Here is a 27,116-nt window from a genome sequence, read left to right as displayed (position 1 = left end):
TCCCCTGCATCGGCAGGCGGACTCTCAACCACTGCGCCACCAGGGAAGCCCTTGGAAAGATTTTTTAAAGAAACTTTTTATTTTGAAATAATTTTAGATTTACAGAAAAGTTGCAAAGCTAGCGGAGAGAATAGCCTGTATGTCTCTCACCCAGCTTCTCCTAAGACTAGCAACCACTTACGAAGTTTTTCAAAATCCTCATGGCAAAGCTGTAGCCCAGAACCAGAAAATGAGAATCTCTTAGGATGGGATCCAAGCATCAGTGTTTCTGTGAGGCTTCTTCCGAGGCAGGTTCAAGGTGAAGCCAAGGTTGAGAAGCTCTGCTACAAACCCTTACTTCTCAAAGTGTGGCCAGCCAACCAACAGTATCACCATCGCCTGGGTGCTTGTTAAAAATGCACCATCCTAGGTCTCACCCCAAACCTACTCCATGAGAATCTGCATCCTGGCAAGATTGCCAGGTGATTGGTATGCACAGTAAGTTTTGAGAAGCATCGCTCTATGCAAAAGATTAAACAGACCACACAAACCTGGCCCTGATCACTCTTTCTCAAATGCGTGTATGTATTATATTTATTACTCATAAACTCCTTCTTCAGCTATGCATTAAGTACTTATTATATAAAAAGATGAACCTGACCCTCTAGGAGGATCTACCCTCAAGGAGATCACAGTATAGTAAGGGAAATGCGATGTGCTCATTAAAAATATAGTCTAAGTTAGGGACTTCATAGAAAGCTTCATGGAAAAAGTGGCATTTGATTTGGACCTGGAAGGAGGATACTCAGAGGACGATCCTTGAAAAATAAGTGATGCAGTTTGAATAAGTGAATAATCTCAGGGTTAAATTTTCTATAGCATATGATGAATCTATTTATTCATACATTTAATAAATATTAAATATTTAGCTCTTACTATTTTTTAAATTTAAGTATAGTTGATTTATAATGCGTTAGTTTCAGGTGTGCAGCAAAGTGATCCAGTTATATATATACATATATGTGTATATATATTCTTTATTTAAATTATTATTTATTTTAAAATATTTATTTACTTATTTATTCGTTTGGCTACACCGGGTCTTGGTTGCAGCACACAGGATCTTCATTGCGGCGTGCGGAATCTTTTAGCTGTGGTGTGCGAACTCTTGGTTGTGGCCTGTGGCATTAGTTCCCTGACCAGGGATCAAACCCGGGCCCCCTGCATTGGGAGCGTGGAGCCTTAGCTACTGGACCACCAGGGAAGTCCCTATGTATATATATTCTTTTAAAAATTCTTTTCCTTTATAGGTTATTACACAATATTGAGTAGAGTTCCCTGTGCTATACGGTAGGTCCTTGTTGGTTATCTATTTTATATATAGTAGTGTGTGTATGTCCGTCCCAATCTCCTAATTCATAGCTCTTCCTATTGCTATCTGAATAAAACATATCATTACTACTCCAGTGGTCCTGAACGACCCAGTGGGGAAGACGAGCATTAAGTAAGTAATGACACAAATAATTCATTAGCGTCAGTGGTGGTAAGCGCTGGGGAGAAGGATGGGGAGCTCGGAATCCATGTGACTGACAGATCAGACCTAGGCAAGGGTGGGGGTACTGGGGGAGGCTTCCCTACGCAGGTAACACCTGGCTGAGAAAGGTTTAGCTAGACAGAGTAGAGGGCATTCCCAGCAGAGGGAACAGCATGGACTAAGGCCAAAGCAAGAAGAAATGAACAGGGCTTCCCTGGTGGCGCAGTGGTTAAGGATCCTCCTGCCAATGCAGGGGGCACGGGTTCGGGCCCTGGTCCGGGAAGATCCCACATGCCGCGGAGCAACTAAGCCCACACGCCACAGCTACTGAGCCTGCGCTCTAGAGCCTGCGAGCCACAGCTGCTGAGCCCACGAGCCACAACTACTGAAGCCCGCGCGCCTAGAGCCCGTGCTCCGCAACAAGAGAAGCCACCGCAGTGAGAAGCCTGCGCACCGCAACGAAGGGTAGCCCCCGCCGGCCGCAACTAGAGGAAGCCCGCGTGCAGCAACGAAGCCCCGACTCAGCCAAAAATAAATAAATAAATTAATTTTTTTACAAAAGAAGAAATGAACAAAAGAGCAAACCAATGAAATGGGTGTCCAGTGACATCCCATTGTTCAACTCTCTGATATTTTCCATTGCCTCCGAAATAAGTAGCCTGGCCTTTAAGCTTCCAATCCTTCCTCTTTTTTTGTTTTAAACAACTATATTGTCATACAAGTTACGTATTGTAAAATTTGCCCATTCACCTGTTGGAAGTAAAATTCAATGGTGTTTAGTAAACCTACTGAGTGGTGCAGCCATCTTCCGTAAAAGATCCCTTGTGCCTTTTTTTTTTTTTTTTTTTTTTTTTGCGGTACGCGGGCCTCTCACCGTTGTGGCCTCTCCCGTTGCGGAGCACAGGCTCCGGACGCGCAGGCTCAGCGGCCACGGCTCACGGGCCCAGCCGCTCCGCGGCACGTGGGATCCTCCCGGACCGGGGCACGAACCCGTGTCCTCTGCATCGGCAGGCGGACTCTCAACCACTGTGCCACCAGGGAAGCCCCCCTTGTGCCCTTTTACAATTACCCTTCATTCCCACTCCCAGCCCCGGGCAGCCAATAATCGATTTTCTGTCTCTTGGGTAATCCTTCGGAGTGGAATCGGTTGACTGTGTGGTGAGTTTATGTTTAACTCTTTACAGAACTGCTGAACTCTTTGCCAAAGTGACAGCACCATTTCACAGTCCCGTCAACACTTGGTGTTGTCTTTTTGACTGTGGCCATCCTAGTGGATGTGAAGTGGTACCTCACTGCACCAGCCTCTCCTCCTAGTCTTATTTGCCAGCCCTCCCACTCTCAAACGTGCTCTGTGCCGCCACCAAAGTCAACCTCCTGCTGTTTTTTTCAGTGAGGCTCCTTGATATCCCCCAATTATGCCTTTGTTCACTCTTTGAATGTGTTCCTTGACTAGATGTTTTTTGGAGGAAGAGGACACGGAAATGGAGAGCCCAAATTATTAGGAGTACAGAAGGCCTTGGATTTCCCCACAGCGTGGATACTTGAAAATTCCTCCTCCAAACCCAGCCACCATACCTTTCCAAATATCTTAGTCACACTTGGTGTAGATGACTGTCTGGGCCTGAGCTATGGAGATGCTCAGGCTTCCTCCGGGAGAACACCACGTGAACTTAGAAATTAACAAAAGAGAAAGTGGCTACCCTTCATTTTGTACCTCAGGAAGCAGTATGCATTGAAATAATGGTAAAATCTTGTTACAAAGACCGTAAACCTCCCAATTTGGAAACTGGCTTGTGGAAGCCAAGACATCAGAGAATGATTTGTTATTTAGGAGGGTAATTACTAACAGTCTTGGATTCATTACCACAGACACATAAAAAGACGTTGCTGTAACGAAAAGCAGAGATCTGGTAACCCTGCCTCACTTCCTTTTGCTGAGTGCTTTTTAATTATTTTAGTTTTGATTAGCACTTCCATTAGAATATAGGAAGAAATTAGGAGCAACTTACTTGGCAAAAGTTTGATAGTTAAAACCGTTGAAATCCATGGTTTAAATATGTACTGGGGCCTATACTTATGCTTTCTAATTTTAATGTTCGTCTTGCTCAAGTAGATAAAGTTAATTATACAGAAATCAACTAGTGCAGAAAGCCTCTTGGAAACAAACAGTTATTCTTGACCCTTTGTAAACATACGCCCACCCCTGCAATGAATTGGTTGTCAGATTTCTGCTTGTTCCGAATTTTCAATACCTCCACTTGTAAGAGCAAAATAAACTGTCTGCAATTTCTCAGTTATTTCAAACTAGGTTTTAAATTATGAGGCTTAAAGTATGCTTAAATAACTTGTACTTGAGTAAACACTTCATTTTTTATGATGAGGTAAGTCGTATGAGCCATTCAATGGCTTAAATTCAATCCAGAGGTTTATTTCCCTCTGAGCTCTCATGGTTGGATAGTGTAAAAATATTTCTCAGATTGAATTGAAACCTGTAAGAGCTATGAAGCCTTATCATTCCGTATTTATGGATTTGCCTCAATAAATAAAAATCCTCTCAGTAGAGTACAATTTTTAAAACATATAAAAAGCTATTTGATTGTTTTCATTATTGTGATGGGGAAGCAGTGTTGTAACAAAATTTTATTTCGCAGAGTGGATTGAATGTGAAGTAGTTAATGGCGTCCAATTAGAAGAGGGAATGAATAATCATGAAAAGAGAAACTATTGAAAAATGAGCCTTGATGGCGCATCTTTGAATTTGAGTCGCTGGAGAGATTGGCAGTTATTCAATTTCATCCCCAGATTTCTTAGATGAAGCAGCTGTGGCACGCTCCTGAAATTCAGTGCCTGTTCCCCAAACCCTATCTATGCTCTTCAAGCTTCCTCCAGCCCTTGCTCCCAGAAAATTGCCTTGATTCAAACTTCTCAAAGAAGTGAGAAATCATAGGTCCCAAGCAGTCCTGCTATCTACAGACCCGCATCATCTCTATGAGCCTGCTCTTTCAGACCCTCTCATTCATTCATCTTCTGTCTACCTATCTCTGGAACTTATGTCACACCAACCCCTCTAGGTCCCTGCTTTCTCATGCATATGTTCCGTTTCTTCCTCTCTGTTGGTTCTTTCCCTCATGCCATAAACATGTTCAAGATTTTCCCACCTTTATTAAAACATGCACACATGTACACACACACATTCACATCCACATCTGGACTTCCAAGCAAGATGACCTTCTACATTCATGTTTTGAGATGGTTTATAGTCCATAGCAATGATCGATAAAATGTAAAATTGATTACAGGATGGTAAACATCTGCAAATGGCAAACATTCGCAGCAATGGTACCAAAAACATGAAGCTGAAGAAATCAACATGTCGTATACCTTAAACCTATACCACGCTGTCAACTGTATCTCAAGAAAAGTAAATTTTTAAAAAAACCATGAAGCTGAAGCTGCAGAATTGATGGACTCTTCTGGAAGGTGGAGGCCACCAAGAGTTCAGTTCCAGTGGGTAATGGGCTCCATGAGTGCAATCCATCAGATCCATGAAAGAGGAACAGTTACTGCTCTTGGCTGCCTGGAGCTGTGTCTTCTATGAAACCGCTTAACCTGAGCCAGAGGACGAGGCAGGGCTTGAGCTGAGTAGATCCCTGAGTCATAAATGCTCAGTAAGATTCTGGACCCAGGGCCCTGAGTGTCAGGGGATGCAACCACAGACCTTTAAATGAAGAAAGAAAAAACGAATCTCCCAATGAAGATGAAACTACTAAACAAAATTCCAAAGCACATAGAGGTAATGATTACTGAGAAAGACAGCCAATAAAATGAATAATCGGGGGCTTCCCTGGTGGCGCAGTGGTTGCGCGTCCGCCTGCCGATGCAGGGGAGCCGGGTTCGCGCCCCGGTCTGGGAGGATCCCACGTGCCGCGGAGCGGCTGGGCCCGTGAGCCGTGGCCGCTGAGCCTGCGCGTCCGGAGCCTGTGCTCCACAACGGGAGAGGCCGCAGCAGGGGGAGGCCCGCATACCACAAAAAAAAAAAAAAAAATGAATAATCGGAATACAACTCATATATATGAAGTTAAAATATAAAACAATTTGAATACTTAAGTCTATTTACAACCCTCAAAGAGATAAAGGACTAATATTCATAAAGCAAAAATGACAAATTAGGAAAAACCTATAGAAATGAAACAAAAAGCAGATGGGAAGGAGAATAAAGTAGAAATATTTGACATTAGAAATATGGTAATCCAAATTAAAAACTTAAACTCTAGACTCACACAATTGGAGAATTGGTGATTGGGAAGAGGAGCCAATTACCTGTCACACATTAAAAACATGAAGAGGAAATAATAGATAAATATGAAAGCACATGTAAGATCATTAAAAGGCTCCAATACATGTCTGATAAATGTTTCAAAGAAGAGACTAGAGACAATATAATACATGGAATAATGAAAAATACAACAACTGTGAACATTAAGGAATTGTTAAAAAAGGAACAGGTGGCCTCAGATTGAAACTGCTATGAAGGTCTCTATTGCAACTTCTCAACTCTCCCATTCTAGAATAAAAGCAGCTGTAGACAATATGTAAGTAAATGGACATGGCTGTGTTCCAGTAAAACTTTATTTATAAAGACAGGCAGGCAGCAGACTAAATTATGCCAGGGGGCTGTAGTTTGACAACCGTTGATCTAGAAGATTAACCATTGTTTATATTTTCATGTATATTCCTCCAGATATTACATACATATTTAATTTGATACATATGATTAACCATAGTTAATTATATATATATATATGTATATGTAATGTACATTACACACACATAATTTTTTTTTTTTTTTTTTTTTCCTGTATGCGGGCCTCTCACTGTTGTGGCCTCTCCCGTTGCGGAGCACAGGCTCCGGACACACAGGCTCAGCGGCCACGGCTCACGGGCCCAGCCGCTCTGCGGCATGTGGGATCCTCCCGGGCCGGGTCACGAACCCGTGTCCCCTGCATCGGCAGGCGGACTCTCAACCACTGCGCCACCAGGGAAGCCCCATAATTTTTAAAGAGATATCATAACTGTAATAACTGTATCATACATGACTGGGACCACACTTGCTCTTTTGAACACCCACTTTTGGACAGCTCTCGGTATCCATCATCATAGCTTAAAAAAAAAATCCCCAACAGAGGAATGGATAAAGAAGATGTACATGTATACAATGGAATATTTCTCAGCCATAAAAAGGAACGAAATTGTGCCATTTGCAGAGACGCGGATGGACCTGGAGACTGTCATACAGAGTGAAGTAAGTCAGAAAGAGAAAAACGAGTATCGTATATTAACAATATATGTGGAATCTAGAAAAATGATATAGATGAACTTATTTGCAAAGCAGAAATAGAGACACAGACGTGGAGAACAAGCGTATGGACACCAAGGGGAGAAAGGGGGTTGGGGTGAATTGGGAGATTGGGATTGACATACATACACTACTATGTATAAAATAGATGACTCATGAGAACCTACTGTATAGCACAGGGGACTCTACTCAGTGCTCTGTGGTGACCTAAATAGGAAGGAAATCCAAAAAAGAGGGGATATATGTATACGTATACCTGATTTCACTTTGCTGTACAGCAGAAACTAACGCAACGTTGTAAAGCAACTATACTCCAATAAAACTTTTTAAAAAGGAAAAAAAAATCCCACTCCCCAAACACTGCTAAATAATACAGATTTTAACTAAAGTTTTTGAGGGGCAGTGCAGGAAGATGTACGTCACACCACCCAGTGTCCAGAGGGAAGTCCCATTTGCTCATCTCCGTTTTCGCCCATTGCCCCTCCCCCTGTCAGGTAGCTGACATTCACCTCTCGCTCTACCTTCCTGTCTCAGCACCATCCTGCAGCTACTGTTTCTTCCCTCCCTCCCCTCCCTCACCCCAGCTCTAAAAAAAAAAAAAAAAGTCCTCAGCATGCATATGCAAACCACACAGCAGAACATAAACTCAGTAACCACAGGCTCAGCAGGAGAAAATCCACATCCCTAACCATAGACAGACTACCTTATTGTCTCTCCAGCACATTCCAGGGAGGACTCAATTCCTTCTGTTCCAGTATACATCTACACCATTGGTCTTGACCGTCACATAGTGTTCACTGTATGCATATATCATCATTTATATAACCAAGTCCCTAATTTTGAACAATTCGACTGCATACTGAAAATCTTTTATCAGCCAAGTCTTTTTTTTCCTCATAAATCCATGGGTTGTATCAGTCAATACAGTTCATGCAGCTGTGTGGAAAGGAAGTTTTCAACATAAGCTCTAGAAGTGTATTTTTTCAGAAAAAAAAAATCATGTCTTTGGTATAGTAAACAAGTTTAAAAAGGAAAAAAAGTTCAGAGGGTTAGAAGTCAGCAAATTCAGATTATCAGGTTCTTAAAATCTTTCCTTCTTGTTTGATTGTAGGCAGGGTCCCCAAGACCTTGTGGGTCAGCGTCTCAAATAACAGATGAAAACAGTTGTCATTGGCTCCTGTACAAAATAGTGTGATTTAAAAATCTATATTAGTTTCCTGTGGCTGCCATACTGAATTACCACGGACTTGATGGCGAAGACAACAGAAATTTATTCTCTCGCAGTTCTGGAATCCAGTTGCAAAATCAAGGTGTCAGCAGGGCCATCCTCCCTCCATCGGGTCCCGGAAAGAATCATTCCTTGAGTCTTCCAGCTTCTGGTGGCTTCCGGCGACCCCTGGCTTGTGGCTGCGTTACTTGAGTCTCTGCCTCTGGCTTCACAAATCCTTCTCCTCTGTGTCTGTGTCTTCCCTCGCCTGTCTTTTATAAGGATGCTTATCTTTGTATTTAAGGTCCCCCAAGATAATCCAGGATGACCTCATCTCAGGATCCTTAACTTCATTACATCTACAAAGATCCTTTTCTGAAAAAAAAGTCATATTGGCAGGTTCTGGGGGTTAGGACATGGACATGTCATTTAAATGTCCACCATTCAACCCACTACGTACGATACTGTCTTTATTTATTTTTTATTTATTTATTTATTTGTTTGTTTATTTATTTTTTTATTTATTTTTTTGCGGTCCGCGGGCCTCTCACCGTTGCGGCCTCTCCCGTGGAGGAGCACAGGCTCCGGACGCGCAGGCTCAGCGGCCACGGCTCACGGGCCCAGCCTCTCCGCGGCACGTGGGATCTTCCCGGACCGGGGCTCGAACCCGTGTCCCCTGCATCGGCAGGCGGATTCTCAACCACTGCGCCACCAGGGAAGCCCCGATACTGTCTTTAAGTGTTCTGAGAACCCAGGGGGAATAAATCATTCCCTCAATCATAAATGAACAGAATGTGAATCAAAACTACTAGACGTCATTTTCCCTAGGTACTGGTGTCCATTTGAATAATCTGATTTCTTTTTAACTCTACTTACATTTGTAAGTGTTAGCAAGACAAACTAGAACTTGAGTTAAGTTGCCTGTAAGCCAGGTTTTTTGTTTGTTTTGTTTCGCTTTAAGCGGGCATCCCGGTCAATGTTAGAACAATCTGAGCAGCAGATTAGGGCGGCTTCGGGTTTGGAGGAACTGCTGCAGATCACCCACTTCGAGGACTGGAAGCTGTGGAGATGCCGACTGAAGCTCAAAAGTCTCACCAGCGCCGACTCTCGCTCCGCATCCCATCGGTCCACCAGGTTTGCGGCCACTTTCTATGACATTGAGACGCTAAAAGGTAGGTGTGTGCGTGCGGAGGCCAATTCTTACTCTTTATCAGATAGTAACAAATGCGCCAGCGTCTTCTAAAAGTTTGAGTAGGGCGGGCACGTGTCGGGGAGAAACAAAAAAGGGGGTCTTTGGTTTCATAGCTTCAGTGTTAGTGGAGAGTCCTGGTTTCCTGTGTTTACTCCACAGAGAAATATACCCAATATGATTTTGAGATCAAAATTCAACACCAAATAACACTTCCCAATATGGAAATATCTTTAATTCGGAGATGTGAGGGCAAGAGGGACCCAGAAAGCCTGTACTTAATAGAAAAAAAAATAATTGAGTTTACTTAAAAAATAAAACAACCTGGGTATTCATTAATAAGGAGCATTCTACGGCCATACATACATGGATAAAAAGCAATAGATTAGGTATAGCTTTTTTATGTCTTCAAAATTCTGTGATTTTTTTTTTAAAAAGTAAAAATGAAAAGTAGAATTTAGAAGCTGAGTTGGAATAATGCATATTGGTATTACTAGGAGAATAATGGAGGGGGAAATTCTCTAGACAAAAGAATCCAGACGCTGGACTAGAAAATAACATGATTTGAAATAAAGAGAATGACTCTTCCCTAGTAAAGTTTGGAGGATCTTTATAAGCAAACTATTGTGTCTATGTACTGTCCTATAATGAATGACATGCTTGCCAAATACAGTTGTGCGGCCTCCAATCAGGCATTTAACTTTTTTGATGATGTGTCAAAACAGCACAGGAAACCACCGTGGCATTGATGATTTCGCATTTTAGATTTGATTAGCATATGATTACCTGGTGTCGGATTGTAGCTATTGTATAATTTAAATTGACTGCTCAGCCACGATTATTCTTTTCTCTCTCTGTAGAGTTTATTTTTTTCCGTTTGTAAGAGGATGATATTGTCGGCTGCGGGGAAGGCTGTGCATAGGTGGAATCAATGCCTTAGTAGCACCAGAGCCTGGGAGTGAAGAGGATGCTTGGTGCGCATCTGTATGACTGTGTCTAAGTGAGTTGAGATTGTTGGAACCATGGCCTAGGACCCAATTTAGCCAGCGGTCTGAAGCTCTAGTTGTTTCTCTGTGGTGAATTAGCAAGGACTTCATGAAAGTAAAGGGGTCAGACCTCATCTGGAGATTCAGGGCCTTAACCAGATTACCTGTTTGAAGGCCTGAGGCAAGCCTGGAGAGGCTCTGTGAAGATGGAGGTAGAGAAGCATTACCATAAAACCAAGAGGAGGTGATTTACAAAAGTCATTCATGTCGAAATTGACATTTTCTAAGGAGGAAACCATAAAAATTTTTTAAAAATACTTTTTAAAAACATAGATAATATGGAATTTGCCAGCTCTAAAATGTCTCTTGTTACATGGGGGGAGCGGGATCATCTAAAGTTACTTAATAAGTTAGAAGCAGCAGATAATCAAATCGGTGTGGTGTCCCAATTATAATTTGTTATAACTCTCCCTCATGGATTTCAGGGTAATTCCTGAGGAAGAGCAGTCCTGCTGGGCAGTAGTAATGAAAGTAGAGGTATGAAGCCTTTGCTCAGCGTCATTGGTCATAGTTCCACACAATGTGCTGACTTTGAAAACTTAGTTTTATAAAAAAGAAAATGGAAAGCAACATTTAAATAGTATTTTAAGCAAGGAATGTTTTTATAACTTGATTACTTGTTTTTTCAAGGGTTTATGATTAATAATAGTGAATTAAATAGTACCTAATTGGGTAGTTTACCTCTCACGTTTACAACTTTCAGACTCTGTATTTAAATATCCATAATCAGACATTTTTAAACGGTTTCTTGGACTAGAAGATTTTATGATGAAAAAACAAGAGTTTAGCGAAATTGTGTAGTATATGCAGTGCTTTTCAGCCAGCCAAACGTATTTTGTGTTTTCAGTGATTGAAGAAAGCAACATATGAGGAAATCTGAGATCAATGGGCAGAAAAGGCAAAAAGGCTGTGGAAAAGACGTTTTAAGAGAATAATTTAGAGACTAGCGTCAGATCTGCAACAATAATATTTTATCTGTATCCTCCAGATAGAAGTTCTCTCTATCCCTTCTGGTAGAAACACGTTCACATATACGGGAATTCAGAATCTGGGCGGAGACCATTTACAAATTTTTGAAGATGGGGTAAAAATGGAGAAGAGTTTATCTATCACTGTGTAACACATTACCCCAAAACTTAGCTGCTTCAGACAACATTTTTTATCGCACAGTTTCGGTGGGTCAGAATTGCAGACATAGCCTCAATCGGTATCTCTCCTTCAGGGTCTCTCTGGAGGCTGCAGTCAAGGTGTCAACTTGGGTCACAGGCAGCATCTCAAGGTTCAGTTGGGGCCGGATGTGCCTCCAAGTTCACTCAGAGGTTGTTGGCAGGATTCAGTTCCAGACAGGCTGTTGGACTGAGGGTCCCAGCACCACACTGGCAGTTAGGTAGAGGCCACCCTCAGTTCCCTGCCACGTGGGCCTTTCCAACATGATGGCTTGCTTCATCCAAGCCTGCAAGCTGAGAAGGCAAAAGAGTGCCAGCGAGAGATGGTGATCGCTAGCAAGATGGAAATCAGTCTTTGTTAACCTAATCGTGGCAGTGCCATCCCGTCACTCTTGCTGTGTTCTCTTCATAACATTCGGGTCACTAGGTCCAGCCCACACGAAGAGGAGGGGATTATACAGGGTGTGAACACCAGGAGGTGGGCGTGATGGAGGGTCAGATTAGAAGCTGCCAACCACTAAGGGTTTTCACCACTCCCCTCCACCCCAGTGTATAATCAACTCTACAGTTCCATGGCAAACAAAAAGAAAGTCTTTAAATATTGTCTTTATCATAAAATTGAATCATTTCCCAAAAATGTCCATATGCAACATTAAGTATCAAAGCATCAAAATCTAATTAGAAAAAATAAACTTTGAGAGAAAGGCGAGTGTGTTTTACAAGAATGTATGTGATCTTTTTTGATTCCCCGAGGCTTGGTTCTTTTTCTTGTTTCCCACAAATTAGCTAGAGTGGCCAGAATATTGCTCCTTTCATCAAAGTGAAGCAGCTTGGGCTTCCCTGGTGGCGCAGTGGTTAGAAGTCCGCCTGCCAATGCAGGGGACACGGGTTCGAGCCCCGGTCCGAGAGGATCTCACATGCCGCGGAGCAGCTAAGCCCGTGCGCCACAACTACTGAGCCTGCGCTCTAGAGCCCGCGAGCCACAACTACTGAAGCCCGTACGCCTAGAGCCCGAGCTCTGCAACAAGAGAGGCCAACGTGGTGAGAGGCCCGCGCACCGCAACGAAGAGCAGTCCCCGCTCAACGCAACTAGAGAAAGCCCGCGCGCGGCAATGAAGACCCAACGCAGCCAAAAATAAATAAATAAATAAATAAATTTATTTTTTTAAAAAATGAACCAGCTCATTTCATCATTTGATAGAAACATCAGTATCAGGCATTTGCAAATGAGAACACTCTGACTTGAGGAAAGATTAGTTCCACTTAACTTTTCATTCGTGTGTTTGCCGTATATAGTTAGTGAAGCAACCAATAGAAAGGTATTTCTTTTTTTTTTAATTTAATTTTTTATTGTTTTGGCTGCACTGCACGGCTTGTGGGATCTTAAGTTGCCCGACCAGGGATTGAACCCGCACCCTCGGCAGTGAAAGCATGAAGTCCTAACCACTGGACCGCCGGGGAATTCCCGAAACGTATTTCTTAATGGTGCTAAGACCTGCCCACACCTGGCTTCAAGGAGAAGAAATGCTATCCAGCTGTGTCCTGTAAATTGCTTAATAAATAATGCTTACATGTCATTGCTTTATGTGCATCCATTTACTTCCTTATTAGCAGGCTTCTCCAGATGTACCCGATGTAGTTATATCCAGAACATGGTGTTCATCACCAACGGAAAGTAGAATTAAGAGTCTACGAAGGGATCGTATAAATGGGAAGGAACGCAGATTTTGGTTGTAAATTTTCTGCAGACAATCCTTAGTTAAAGGACTGACCCCAGATACCCATCTAGTGAAATCACCAAGCGCTGCACGTGTGAGAATGACGTTGTTGAGTGTAACCCTGGCGCACGTGGGCATGTCAGGGCCCTTTGTTCTGCTGGCCCAACGAGCTGCCTCTCCGCAGTTATAGACGAGGAATGGCAAAGGACGCAGTGCAGCCCTCGAGAGACGTGCGTGGAGGTGGCCAGCGAGCTGGGGAGAAGCACTGACACGTTCTTCAAGCCCCCCTGCGTGAACGTGTTCCGGTGTGCCGGCTGCTGCAACGAAGAGAGCCTCGTCTGTGTCAACACCAGCACCTCGTACGTTTCCAAACAGGTATGAGGACATCAGCCCTCTCTGGAGCCCTGACGCTGATAGTGTCGACAGCTACAGCTCAGCTGATGGCCAAGCCCTGTCTCAGCACTTTATGTGTGTCATCTCATTTAACCCTGAGATAAGCTAAATGGGTAGCTTATCATCTTCCTTTATAGACGAGGAAATGGAGGCTCAAAGAGGTAGCTTGTGGCCGAGCTGGGATTCAAATCCAGGTGACTCCAAAGCCTGAACCCTTGTCAGTTGCTGTCTCTCTGATGCTATAATGTCAAGGATCAGAAAATCATACGGAAGTTACTAGAACAGACGTTTAAAGGAACGAAGATAGCCACACTGACTTGTGTATTCATTAGGTTCCGTGTTGTTCAAATGATTGAGAAGAGTTCAGTGAAGGGTGGGGGAAGGAGAAAGGGCTGGTGAAGTATCCAGAGCTGGCAGAAAGGGGGAGCTGTTCCCACCCTTAGACTGAAGAGGCAAGAGGATGGAGCGGTTATGGGAACCGAGAGAGGAAATGGAGAAGCGGGCTGCAGGACTGGCTGGAGGAGGGGCAGCCACTGCCAACCGGCAAGTGGGCAACCGGCAACGGGCAACTTGCCCGGCAAGGGGGTGGGGGGCAAGAGGGCCTGTAGGTCCATTCCATGGAGGTCAGCATCCTGGGATACAGCCCAGTGGGGAAGGAAGGAAAGAGGATGGCGTCTCTGGAGGCGCAAATGGAAAATATCTAGCACAAAAGACCTTTGAAAATAATCCTCCAGTCCCCATGAAAGAAACAATTCTTCCCTCTCCATCTTATAAAATTCCTTTTGCTCAGTAGATAAGTTTTTGATTCTGTTGCTACCATATTGTTGTGAAATGTAATAAACATGGCATAGTAGAGCAGTAATAACAAACTTAGCAAAACATTAAAAAGCTGTAAGTCAAACTACATTCCTTTTGGTTCTGTGTCGCAAATTCCTCACGCATATTGGTATATTCATTTAATTGTCACATTTGCCTCTACAATCTAGCCTCGTGATTGTGAAAAGAGGTAGCACAATAAAATTACCTATGCACTGGATATACCCATGTTAGGTAATTATCTTAATTGAATGGAAAGAATGGAATCCTGATTTGTTTGGTACTAGGTTAACTGATCCTTCATTTTTCCCCCCTACTTAAAATATCCCTTAAACTGAAGAGTTTCTTTTTCTAAATTCTTTTAGAGAATCTTGGAACTTGTAAAAATTCTGACCTCTGCTGTTTGACAATCAGGGGAAAAAATGACATAAGTATGGCTAAGCATCAACTGTCAGTGGAAACAAAGCTTGCATAACGTAAGAGGCTTTAGTTCATGACCGTGTTATACCCTAGAGTACAGCTGAAAAATTTCGCAAGAAGATGAACTTCATGCAAAATAAGCACTCTAAAAACACCCTCTTACTTAGACTCATGGAAGTGCCATTACATATAAAAAGGTCAGGCTAAACACAACTTTAATGGATTGCTTCCACTTAACAATAGATAATTGAGTACTTTATTTTGACTGCTGTCCTCAACAAATGAGTAGTTTTAAAGAATGTGCTTAAGTGTAAATGTACAGCAGTTTTTCTCTCCAAATATGCATATTTGAACATGGTAATAGTGGTTTGTTTTTTTTTAAAGAAAAACTACCTCTCATCCCAAAGTTATGGACTGTTCAGTGAAATACATCTTAGAAACTAAGTGAATAATTGAAGACTATGTAGTAAGGACTACATGGGATGCTGATTGAATGGACAGAGCATTAAAATCAAGATGAAACGCATCCATACATCAGAGAGCCTCTCTAGAAACAAAGTAACTGATATTCTCAGCAGGTAAATTTTACTTGCAGAGATCCCATCTTGCTTCCTCTGGTCACAGCAATTTCATTCCAAAAAGTAATAAGGCATATTCTTAAGAGTATCCCCTCTAGCTCTAGAGTAGACTGCCTGGGTTCAAATCCCCACTCTTCCAATCAATAGTTATATGGCCTTAGGCAAGTTCTACAACCTCTCTGTACATCTGTTTCTTCACCTGTAGAGTTGGAGGGGGGTAATTTTAAAAACCCTCCCTATAATGTTGTTACAAGGGTAAATGAATTAATATAAAAGTGCTTACAACAGGGGCTAGCATATAGAAACATAGAATGATATTCATGTTACCTATCATTGTTTGGGCATGATGGTCTTGTATCAGTCAGTTATTACTATATAATGCTGCATAATAAACACCCTAAAACTTAGTGGCTTCACACAACGATGGCTTTTTCTCATTCATATATCTGAGATTCATTTAGTTTAGAGTGGGCTCAGTTGGGCTTGGTGGCAAGCTGCAGGTTGAGTCCAGGTCTGGTCCCTGTGTCTCGTATCCCTTAGACCAGCAAGCCTGCCAGATCATGCTCTTCACATGGCTAGAGCAAATGCATGCACGCACAGTTCAAGTCTGTGCTTGTGTCATGTCTGCTAGTGTCCTGTCAACCAAAGCAAGTCACATGGCCAAGTCCAAAGTCAAGGAACAGAAAACGGTATTCCTCCAATGGAGATGGCATGGGAAGAGAAAGGTAAATCGTTTTGAACAGTAATCTGTTCACCATGGTTGCAGAGAAACTTCATAGCTATAATTTCATTTAATCCTTACAATTCACACTCAGACTTAAAGCAGGAGCAGGGAACATTTTACGAGGTTACCATTTTACAAGGTCACCATTTTACAAGCATTCTAGGGACACCAAAAATTTAAGAGATTTGACAAAACTTAAATACTTGATAAAGTTGGTTAAGGCCCTGGTCTTCTGACACCCAGCCCAGAATTCTTTCCTTCATGCCAGCCCTTAGCCTTATTAGTTCTGGGTTTTTTTTTTTAATTTTATTGAAGTATAGCTGATTTACAATGTTGTGTTAATTTCGGTTGTACAGCAAAGTGACTCAGTTATACACATATATATTCTTCTTCACATTCTTTTCCATTATGGTTTATTACAGGTCACTGAATATAGTTCCCTGTGCTATACAGTAAGACCTTGTTGTTTATCCATCCTATATATAGTGTTTTGCATATTAGCTCTATTCTTTTTTTTTTTAACATCTTTATTGGAGTATAATTGCTTTACAGTGGTGTGTTAGTTTCTGCTTTATAACAAAATGAATCAGTGATACATATACATATGTTCCCATATCTCTTCCCTCTTGCGTCTCCCTCCCTCCCACCCTCCCTATCCCACCCCTCTAGGTGGTCACAAAGCACCCAGCTGATCTCCCTGTGCTATGCGGCTGCTTCCCACTAGCTATTTTACGTTTGGTAGTGTATTCTTAATGGACGACTTTGCTAAAGTCATTAAGGGACAAAGGCAAAAATGCAGACTGTAGAAATTATTCTTATTTTTTAAAATATGTATTATAGTTCTCTTTCTCTGCTCTAGCTCTTTGAGATATCAGTACCTTTGACATCAGTACCTGAATTAGTGCCTGTTAAAGTTGCCAACCATACAGGTTGTAAGTGCTTGCCAACAGCTCCCCGCCATCCGTACTCGATTATTAGAAGATCCGTCCAGATCCCAGAAGAAGATCGGTAAGCGTTTCTTATACTTCTTTATGCTTGTTCTTGCCTTGGCTAAAGCCGTGTGTGGAGAATAGTTCATTAATTACAGAGTCATCGCTCTCTCTTCAAGCTCTTTGTCTTTTAGGTTCTAACCCCGATCTACGGGTAATAACTCTTTGGCAAGTATATTTTTTATGAGGTGTTACATGTATATTGCAGTAGGATCAGAAAGTTCAGTGGTCATGAACTCAGCATGTCAAGCTGTGGGCACGTTTGTTCTTAATATGCATAGTCTGATGCAGTTGTAAAACTCTACTCCAGACTCAAATTTGGCATCTGTTCCCTCATTCCAGAACGAGCATTAGATAAAACCCATTTCAGGCTGTTTACATATTTAAGTCACGAAGTTAGGAGGCGGAAAGAAGGCTCCTGGAGTCATTGGGGAGTGGTACAACTATGTGCATCTGATTCTGGCAATTTTTTAAGCCTTCCTCTTAAGTTGACCAAATGGGAAATATTATTTTAAATGAAAAATGACTTAAATTTAATTTGACTAGACATTTTCTTGTGAGTATTTTGTGATTCTTTATGAGACAAATTATGACACCCTCAAGTGTTCTGAAATCAAAGGTAAGAATCATTGATTTGGGGAAAAAGAATTTACTACAGAGAAACAAAGGGCAAATCACAACTATTGAATAAAAATATAAGGTAATTAAGTTGGATACTTAGCTCTTGCAAAAGTAAAGGAGTAAACGCACTGTGTGCGTGCCAAGTAGGAAAGAAAGCTCATAATAAAGGAACATTTATCCTCAAGATTTTCCTGCTGTCCTGGCCAATGTTCTTATCTCCATTTTACAGGCGATAATGCTTAGGAGCTATGTTAGAACACTATTCACTTGGGGTAAATAAGCTCTGTTGACAGCTGATTTACATAGTTTTTAACACCAATCCTCTTAAAAAGATTATACCCTTCCAAAATTACAGTTTGGTTTCCACAGAGAATATTTGTAATTACAGAATTACTATCTAATAACATGCTGTTCATAAATATGAATTAAGCTCCTTAAAAATCTTCACTATTCTCCACTCGGAAATGTATTCAACATTTAAAAAAAAATCTTCCAAAGGTATGATTACCCTTGAAAGCTTTAAAATCTGATTTATTGTTTTCTCCTCCTAGCTGTTCCCATTCCAAGAAACTCTGTCCTGTTGACATGCTCTGGGACAGCAACAAATGTAAATGTGTTTTACAGGAGGAGAATCCACTCGCCGGAATGGAAGGTAATCATAGCAGTGGTGAAATGATAATAGTAATAATAATAATGACAACAATAGCAACTAGTATTTATTGACCAAGCGATCTTGTAAGCCTTTTATACGTATCAACTCATTTAATCCTCCCAATAATCCTATAATGTATGATTGGTATCCCTTTTTTTTTTACAATTACAAAATGGACACACCAAAATGTCTAGTAACTTTCTAGACACACAGCTAAGAGTGATAGAAGCAGTGAGATTCCAGAGACCTCTGTGCTATAATTATATAGTAAGTCTACTGATGCATCATTCTGCTTTTTAATCTTAAAGACCCAAATGATTAGAGCATCCCAAAACACTGAATTTGAAAGGGGATGATAACCTTTAATGAAAGCCACTTCAGAATGAAACACGAGTCAACCACATTTTGCTAAGTTATTTATATAAAAGTCCTACAGGAATGTAAGGTCATTTTGGATGTGTTGGTTTCTTTCAACTGTGTCATGTGAAAACATGCCAATAATTTGAAAAAAATGGGGACTAAGAGAAGACTTCTTCTGAAACGAGGGCAAAGAAAAAGCAAACATGGCTGTTGGGCTCAGGGGAGTTGGAAACCAGATGAGCTAGGCTCTCGTCGCTGCACATAGCTCACAATGCTCTGATTTTTGATTGTGAACATCTGGTTGAACGTGAACCCACTTTTTATTGACTTCTGAGAGAACTTGACGTGATTCCTCTGTAAAGATCGCAAGGAATCATGCAATTTGAACCTTGCTTCTTTCCAGCTATGACCTACAAGCAAGATTAGTAAGGATTAAGCTCTAAGGAATCTGTCCTAGAAACTGTAAATAACAAGCTATTTCCTATGCTTCTGTCTCTCAGCTTCCAAGTGTTTTCATGAAAGCTCGACCCAGGGTTTGAGGGAATCTTAAAGTTCATGTAGTTTAAATGCCCTTGCAGATCTTTTTTAAAAATTGAAGTATAGTTGACTTACAATGTTTCAGGTGTAGAGCAAAGTGATTCAGTGTTATTTCATATGTTTTAAGAAAACCAACGAGACACAATGGGTCACACCATAAAAAGCAAGTCACGCATTTGACCACCATGTTAATGACTGTTGCCACCTAAAATATTATCAACCTTGAACTTCTTTCTCAGGCTAAGAATCCATATTGCTTCAGAGAAGGAAAGTACAATGAACAAAATGAAACACATTGTATAATTTTCTGTAGCAAACATCTTGATGTTAGAATAAAAAACTATTAAATGAGACCAAAATGATCTGTAGCCACATTTATTTTTATCTTTATTTTAAAATTTTTAACTTAATTATCCTATTTTTTAAATTGAAGTATAGTTGACTTACAATGTTTCAGGTGTAGAGCAAAGTGATTCAGTTTTATCTGTATATTCTTTTTCAGATTATTTTCCATTATAAGTTATTGAATATAGTTCCCTGTGCTATACATAAGTCCTGTTGGTTATCTGTTTTATATATAGGAGTGTGTATCTGTTCATCCCAAACTCCTAATTTATCCTCTCCCCCCTTTCCTTTTGGTAACCATAAGTTTGTTTTCTACGTCTGTGAGTCTGTTTCTGTTTTGTAAATAAGTTCATTTGTATCATTTTTCTAGATTCCACATATAAGTGATATCATATGATATTTGCCTTTCTCTGTCTTACTTCGCTGAGTATGATAATCTCTGGGTCCATCCATGTTGCTGCAAATGGCATTATTTCATTCTCCTTTACGACTGAGTAGTATTCCATTGTATATATGTGCCATATCTTCCTTATCCATTCCTCTGTCGATGGACATTGAGGTTGCTTCCATGTCTTGGCTGTTGTAAGTAGTACTAACATTGGGGTGCATGTACCTTTTCAAATCAGAGTTTTCGTCTTTTCTGGATAGATGCCCAGGAGTGGGATTGCTGGGTCATACGGTAACTCTGTAAATGCCCATGCCAATCTTGAATGTCATGTACATCCTTCCCACCAAGTCTTCAGCCTCCTCTGCTAGAAAATACATCAGTCATGGGGGAACTTGACAAACCCACTGAGGCATCCCAGTTACACGGGGCACACTCCTGTTGCTAATAAACTATATTGAACCTGAATCTGTCTCTCTCTCTCTGCCTAGAAGAGTGCTGTCCAGTGGAATTACAGTGAGAGTCACATATGCAACTTACATTTTATGGTACTCACGTTAAAAAGGTTAAAAGAAAGAGATGAAATTAATTTTCATGTTTTACTTAATCTAAAATATAAAAAAATACTCTCATTTCAACCTGCAAGCAATATAAAATGTATCAAGGATATACCCTTCATTCTTTGTGCTAAGTCTTTGAAATCCAGTGTGCATTTTACACTCAGAGCACATCTCAATTCACACTTGCCATTTCCTGCTCATTCGGGCCCGTAGCCAGCATGTTGGACAGCCCAGCTCTAGAGCATCAACTTGTTAGTTCAGCTTTACCCTATAGAACCATGGAAAACCAATCTAATTCTTTCTCCATGTGACCCATTTTTAAACTGTGTTAGAAAGTTATGGTGTGGAATCCAAAACATGGTACAAATGAACTTATTTACAAAACAGAAATAGAGTCACTGATGTAGAAAACAAACTTATGGTTACCAAGGGGGAAGGGGGGGAGGGATACATTGGGAGATTGGGATTGGCATATACACAGTATTATATATAAAATAGATAACTAATAAGGACCTACTGTACAGCACAGGGAACTCTACTCAATAGTCTGTAATGACCTATATGGAAAAAGAATGTAAAAAAGAGTAGATATAGGTATATGTATAACTGATTCACTTTGCTGTACACCTGAAACTAACACGACATTGTAAATCAACTATTCTCCAATAAAAATTTTTTAAAAAAGAAACTTATCGTGGAAAGCTGTGTACATAGCACTTAAAGGCTGTTCTAATCAAGCTTTCCCTGGTACACAGCTCCTGGGAGAGAGATTTGTACTTTGGAGGTTTACATGCAGGACTGCTTTCAAAGGTGAAGGGTCGGGGCAGGACTGGGCAGAGGGGAAAGTTGAACTGTTTTGCAGTCGCTGAGAGCGTTAGCCAGGCCTGTGGGGAGCCGAAACTGGGGCAGCCCGTGGGGGATGCCTCAAATTGAGGCAGAGGGGCTGGGTCCTATGGACTCGTCACTGGACATGGGCTGCCTCAGAGAGGGGATATAACCTTGGGTGAGGCAGCTTCTTTCTGCTGAAGGTAATTCCTGGGGAGGGACTTAGCCGGCGCCCATGTGTGTTGAGGGCGGGGAAGAGTAGTGGAGAAAGAGAGGAGTGCTCTGAGCCGGGACGGGGCGGGGGCGGGGAGTGAGCGCTCAGGGCTGGAAGTGAAAGACCGCAGCGCGTCAGGTTGCTGGAAGACGGTCGGTCAGCGTAGTGGGGACGTTACAGGAGGGGGCTGGGTAGATGTGAGAGAGGAAGCTGGAGAGGTTCACAGGGGACCCTTGTAAAGCGTGTGCCAGAGCTTGGACGTGATGCTAAACGCAAAAGGAAACCACTCAGCTGGTTTAAGTGGACAGTGACAGCACCAGTTACAATTTTAACAAAATCAACCAAGTGACAGTGTACAAGAGGATGGGTTGGCGTGGGGCAGGCAAGGAGGAAGGGGACCTTTTGGGAAGTTGTGGCAATGATGGAAGTGAGAGGCATGGGGTAGCCTGGATCACTTCTGATCACTTCTCATTTTCATCTCCTGCAACTCAGTTAATGTGGGCCAAGTTCATGGTCACTTCTCCAGTGGCTTCATCAGACTGATGACATATATTGAGCTTAGTGTTCACTAAATACTTTTTCTTCCCACACATGTGGCTATTAAGCCAGCTGCCTTTTCTACAATAACTACTCTTCCCTGGATGAGCATATGTGAGTTAGTGAATCCAAGTCCAATTTAATTTCATCTTGTTAGATTCAGGCCATTGCTCTAAACTGTTTTAAAAAACAGACAAACAAACAAGAAGACTAACAATACCAAAAAAAGAAAAAAAAAAATTAGGGAGTCCTGATTCTGGATTTTAAATTCCTCAAGATACCCACAAATTCAAGAATTTACTTGGAAAAATGCCATCCGTTTATTTATTTATTTATTTTTGCGGTACGCGAGCCTCTCACTGCTGTGGCCTCTCCCGTTGCGGAGCACGGGCTCCGGACGCGCAGGCTCAGCGGCCATGGCTCACGGGCCCGGCTGCTCCACGGCATGCGGGATCCTCCCGGACCGGGGCACGAACCCGCGTCCCCTGCATCGGCAGGCGGACTCGCAACCACTGCGCCACCGGGGAAGCCCAGTTTATTAATTTAAAATGATAAGTGGAGCAAGGCTGAGGACCTAACACGTTGATATCCCATCATCAACTTCCCTAGGATTGAAATTGATATGCAATACAATCGGGTATCACCCTTAGCTAGTTACCGCTTCACTCAGCTCTCTGTCACTTTCAAGTTATCTATAAGGATTGAGGTCAGCCACTGCCAACTACCTTGCTGAAGTTCAGCAAATACCTGGTAGACTGTGTTTCCCGGAACCACGGCTCCAAGAATGGAGTTGGGACAGCCTGAAGTGCTCTAAGTGAATCTCTACTGCCACCTAGTGATCCATGCAAATCTTTTAGGAGCTTCTATATAGTCTCATCTTGCCCCAAAGTGACATCTGGCATCTGCATATGGCTTACAAAAGCTTACCTTTTTCCTCTTCACACACTTCAGAATGGAGGATCCTCAGATCTAGCCTTTCAACACCCATTCCACATGAGCCCTCAAAGATCATCAGTCACAAAGCAGTTAAGACTATGAGATTGGATGACATGAGATTGCCATTTTGATATATCATTAATGGCCAGATATTGGCAAGACCATATGCCTTAACCCAATGTCTTGGAATGCTAGATGGGATTCTTCAGAATCTGCATATATCGGCCTGCTTCGGGACCCTTTTATTACAACAAATAAACTCAGCAAATGTTTATCAAGTGCCTATTTTACGCCAGAACGATGAGACCTGATCCCTGTAACCTTTAGGATTTTTTCATTAACAGAGGAAACGTAGAAATAAACAGACAAATGTAAGCAGTACCAGAAAGGACAGAATGGAAATATGCACAGGCTAAGGGCACTTGACTAAATTTGAAGTTGGGAAAGGTATCAGGGGGAAAGGATGACTAGCAAAGGGAATGACAAGGCGAAAAGCATGGGATTGAGAGACCCTGACATATCACAAGAACAGAAAGTACTATAATGTGGTACGGAAGAGCGTAGGATACATGAGAGAGAGACAGAAGATGAGTCTGGGAGGTTAATACGGTCCAGCTCATGGAGGGTCTCTTGTGTCTTGGTGGGGAAATTGAGTCTTATTGGGAAAGAGAGAACCTTTTAAGGTAATTAAAGCAGTAGTAAAGCAGTAGAGCAGGGACTTCCCTGGTGTGGCAGTGGTTAAGAATCCGCCTGCCAATGCAGGGGACACGGGTTTGATTCCTGGTCCGGGAAGATCCCACGTGCCGCAGAGCAGCTAAGCCTGTGCGCCACAACTACTGAGCCTGCGCTCTAGAGCCCACGAGCCACAACTACTGAGCCCTCATGCCTAGAGCCCGTGCTCTGCAACAAGAGAAGCCACCACAATGAGAAGCCCGCGCACCACAGCGAAGAGTAGCCCCCGCTCACAGCAACTAGAGAAAGCCCGCGCACAGCAACGAAAGCTTTACCCAGCACAGCCAAAAATAAATAAATTTTAAAAAAATAAAGCAGTAGAGTGACATGATTAGATTTGCATCTGATATTGTGGAGAATGATTGAAAGGGTAAAACTTGTGGTGAAGTGAGTGAGTGCCATCTGCACAAAAAGTACAAGGTACTGACTGAATTGAGGTAGTGGCAGTGATGATGAAAAAGAACAAATTCAGGGAGGCAGAACTGGGTGGACATGGTAATTAGATTCGACATGGCGGGTGAGTCAAGAGTGATGGCACCATTCGCTAAGTGAGGCAAACGGGGAGAGAAGCAGGTTTGGGGAAGAAACTCAACACTTAACTTTCCTCCCAGCCTTTCAAGAATGCTAAGGTGACGTTGTCAAGTTCTTCCAAAGTTTCTGTCTCTTCTGTTTTTTGCAATGAATTTCAACTCGATGATCAGAATTGGACACGGAGTAGTAGTTATCCAGTTGGTTTGTATATTTTCTAGAAGAAATATCGGTCAGCTAAGTGTGTCAAAAACCTCTCAGACCCTCCTCTCTCAGCTGATCATGTTTTCCAGCAGATGTCTATGGAATCAAAGTTCATTGTCACTGCTGTATCTTTTATATTAGTATTATGATCTGCGGTGAGGAAATACATCACTGTTTCTACCCATAGCCTGGAAGGTGTGAGGTGTATTTTTTGACCAACACCTTTTCCGTTTAGATCACGCTCATCTCCAGGAGCTGGCTCTCTGCGGTCCACACATGAAGTTTGATGAAGATCATTGCGAGTGTGTCTGTAAAACGCCATGTCCCAGAGATCTCATCCAGCACCCAGAAAACTGCAGCTGCATTGAGTGCAGAGAATCTCTGGAGAGCTGCTGCCAGAAGCACAAGATATTTCACCCTGACACGTGCAGGTGAATGGCTTTTGCACTTTCGCCTAAATTTGGCCCATTGACATTTAATGTAAATACCATTTAGATTTGGTGGCATTCCTTGTGAAGCCAATTTTATTGTTCAGTGCCAAGCCCCCTTTTTGATAGTAAAACAGAGGTTTGGCAACTACGGAATAAGTGTATAGAGTGACGATTGATCGTGAAATCAAGAAAATCCTGCCTGCTATTGTTGGCTTATGGATCTTAAGCAAAAACTAAAGTTGATGAAATTTCAACCATTATTATTTCAGATCAGCTGACTCTTTAGCTCAATCTCTCTCTCAATATATATCCACATATGTTTGCTTTTTTTCTTTGAGGAAGGGGATGTCATCGGATTTATATAGCAAGAACTTTACTGATGAATAGAACGCTTAGAAGTTAGCAATTGTGCTTTAATAGATTTTGAAACCATGTGGGGTAACCATCCAGGATTTTATATTGACATTTTAAATATGTATCTGGAAAATTTACTTTGAAAACGTAATCAAATCGGATCAGAGTTTTTCCCTGGAATTTAGTCCTTGATTCTGAATTCTCATGTTTATTTTCTTTTGTAACAGCTGTGAGGACAGATGCCCCTTTCACATGAGAACCTGTGCAAATGGAAAACCAGCATGTCCAAAGCATTGCCGCTTTCCAAAGGAGAAAAGGGCCGCCCATGGGCTCCACGATCGAGAAAAATCCTTGATTCAGCCTTGATCCCCAGTTCCCCATCCCTGTCGTTTTAAACAGCATGCTGCTTTGCCAAGTTGCTGTCACTGTTCCAGGTGTTAGAAAAAAAAAATCCGTTTTACATAGTACTATGGTGAATCCAGGTGGACCTTCCATTAAACACCAGCTGAGGATTCCCTGGCTCTCTGACAGATGTCTTGTAACTGAAGATGCTCTGCACACCAAGGAATGGAGAGTGAAAAAGGTTTGATCATCATGGAATGACAGGTACCACGTGATTAATTACTCAGAGCAGATGAGGCAATTTGCATAGTCTTCAAGTCCTTTGCTAATTGCAACTCTCTTGTGAATTATTCTGATTCTTTCTTATGCTGATTTTGATTTGTATGATCAGCACTGATTATCTGATTACTGTCCAGCTTGTAGTTTTGAGTTTACCAAACTACTGTCTGTTGTTTCATATTTAAGTGTATTTAAAGAAAATAAACACATTATTCAAGCCAGAGAATTTCGTGTGTTATTTAATATGCTACCGCTCTAAATTTTATGCTAAAGAAAAAAATATTTTACAGAGAGAAAGGAATTCAGAAGTGGGAGGTGTGGGAGAGACATGAACACAATAAAACTAGACTCCACTTTTGGGAAACCGAAAGAGTAGCTCTCAGAATGTTTAAGGTTCTAAACGAGGTTAAATAAATGTGACCCCCAAATCAGCTGGACATCAGTCTTTCCTGTGAGATTCAGTTTACCTTGACTTGACCCCCAGTTGAACTTGACTTGATGGAGGAGAGCCCACTGGTGCCCCTGACATCTTTGCGGGTGTATATTTCTTCCGGCCACCTCCAGCTCCACGTTTCTGCACTTATTCAACTATCAGTCTCTTTCACATCTCAGTTCTCAGGGCCGCATGATTCATCTCTCTTTTCCACACCTACCCAAGAAGGGAGCACAAGCCTTTTTCCTTTGCTTTTTCTCTCAAATACTCCCACAAATCACTTGGTGGTGGTGTAGATTTACTGAAAAGTTTGGTAAAACAGAGGGAATTTAGCAGCTCTAGCAGAACTAAGTTACTTAGCAAATAACGTAAAAATTGATGCTCTCCCAAGCATCTTGCATAGATAGGTAGGTAGGTAGGTAGGTAGGTAGATAGATAGATAGATGGTAGATACACACATAATCCATTACATTTATTGCACACTTTTGGAAATAGTTATGTTCATGTTATCTCCCCACTACACTGCTGTGACCTCTTTACGATTGGAACTGTGTCCTGATCACACTTGTGTAACCCAAGTTTCTCAGGCCAGACCGTGTGGAGCAGTACAATAATAAGGAGATAAAGAACGATCAACAGAGCAAAAAATTGTATTGTTTTTCCTGGAGCCGCATGGTAGAATGGTTGGATCCTGTCCCAAATTCCTGCCCTTCCTCCCTTAGGGTT

At 41.9% G+C, this 27,116-nt stretch overlaps 1 protein-coding gene across 1 annotated transcript; it reads left to right on the top strand.

The window, feature by feature from the left end:
- Positions 1 to 8,742: 8,742 nt before the first annotated feature.
- On the top strand, positions 8,743 to 26,171 carry VEGFD (vascular endothelial growth factor D). Its single transcript, XM_028492540.2, has 8 exons — positions 8,743 to 8,904; positions 9,038 to 9,248; positions 13,380 to 13,570; positions 16,549 to 16,578; positions 16,986 to 17,134; positions 18,288 to 18,388; positions 24,787 to 24,982; positions 25,564 to 26,171. Exons 2-8 carry the CDS (start codon positions 9,053 to 9,055, stop codon positions 25,700 to 25,702), a joined length of 1,002 nt encoding a protein of 333 aa, XP_028348341.1. The 5' UTR covers positions 8,743 to 8,904; positions 9,038 to 9,052; the 3' UTR covers positions 25,703 to 26,171.
- The last annotated feature ends 945 nt before the right edge of the window (positions 26,172 to 27,116 follow it).

The sequence above is a fragment of the Physeter macrocephalus genome, chromosome 7, assembly GCF_002837175.3.
Source record: "Physeter macrocephalus isolate SW-GA chromosome 7, ASM283717v5, whole genome shotgun sequence".
Classification (NCBI taxonomy): domain Eukaryota; kingdom Metazoa; phylum Chordata; class Mammalia; order Artiodactyla; family Physeteridae; genus Physeter; species Physeter macrocephalus.
The sequence above is the reverse complement of the archived record's forward strand: the minus strand, read 5'-3'. Positions and strand labels throughout refer to the sequence as shown.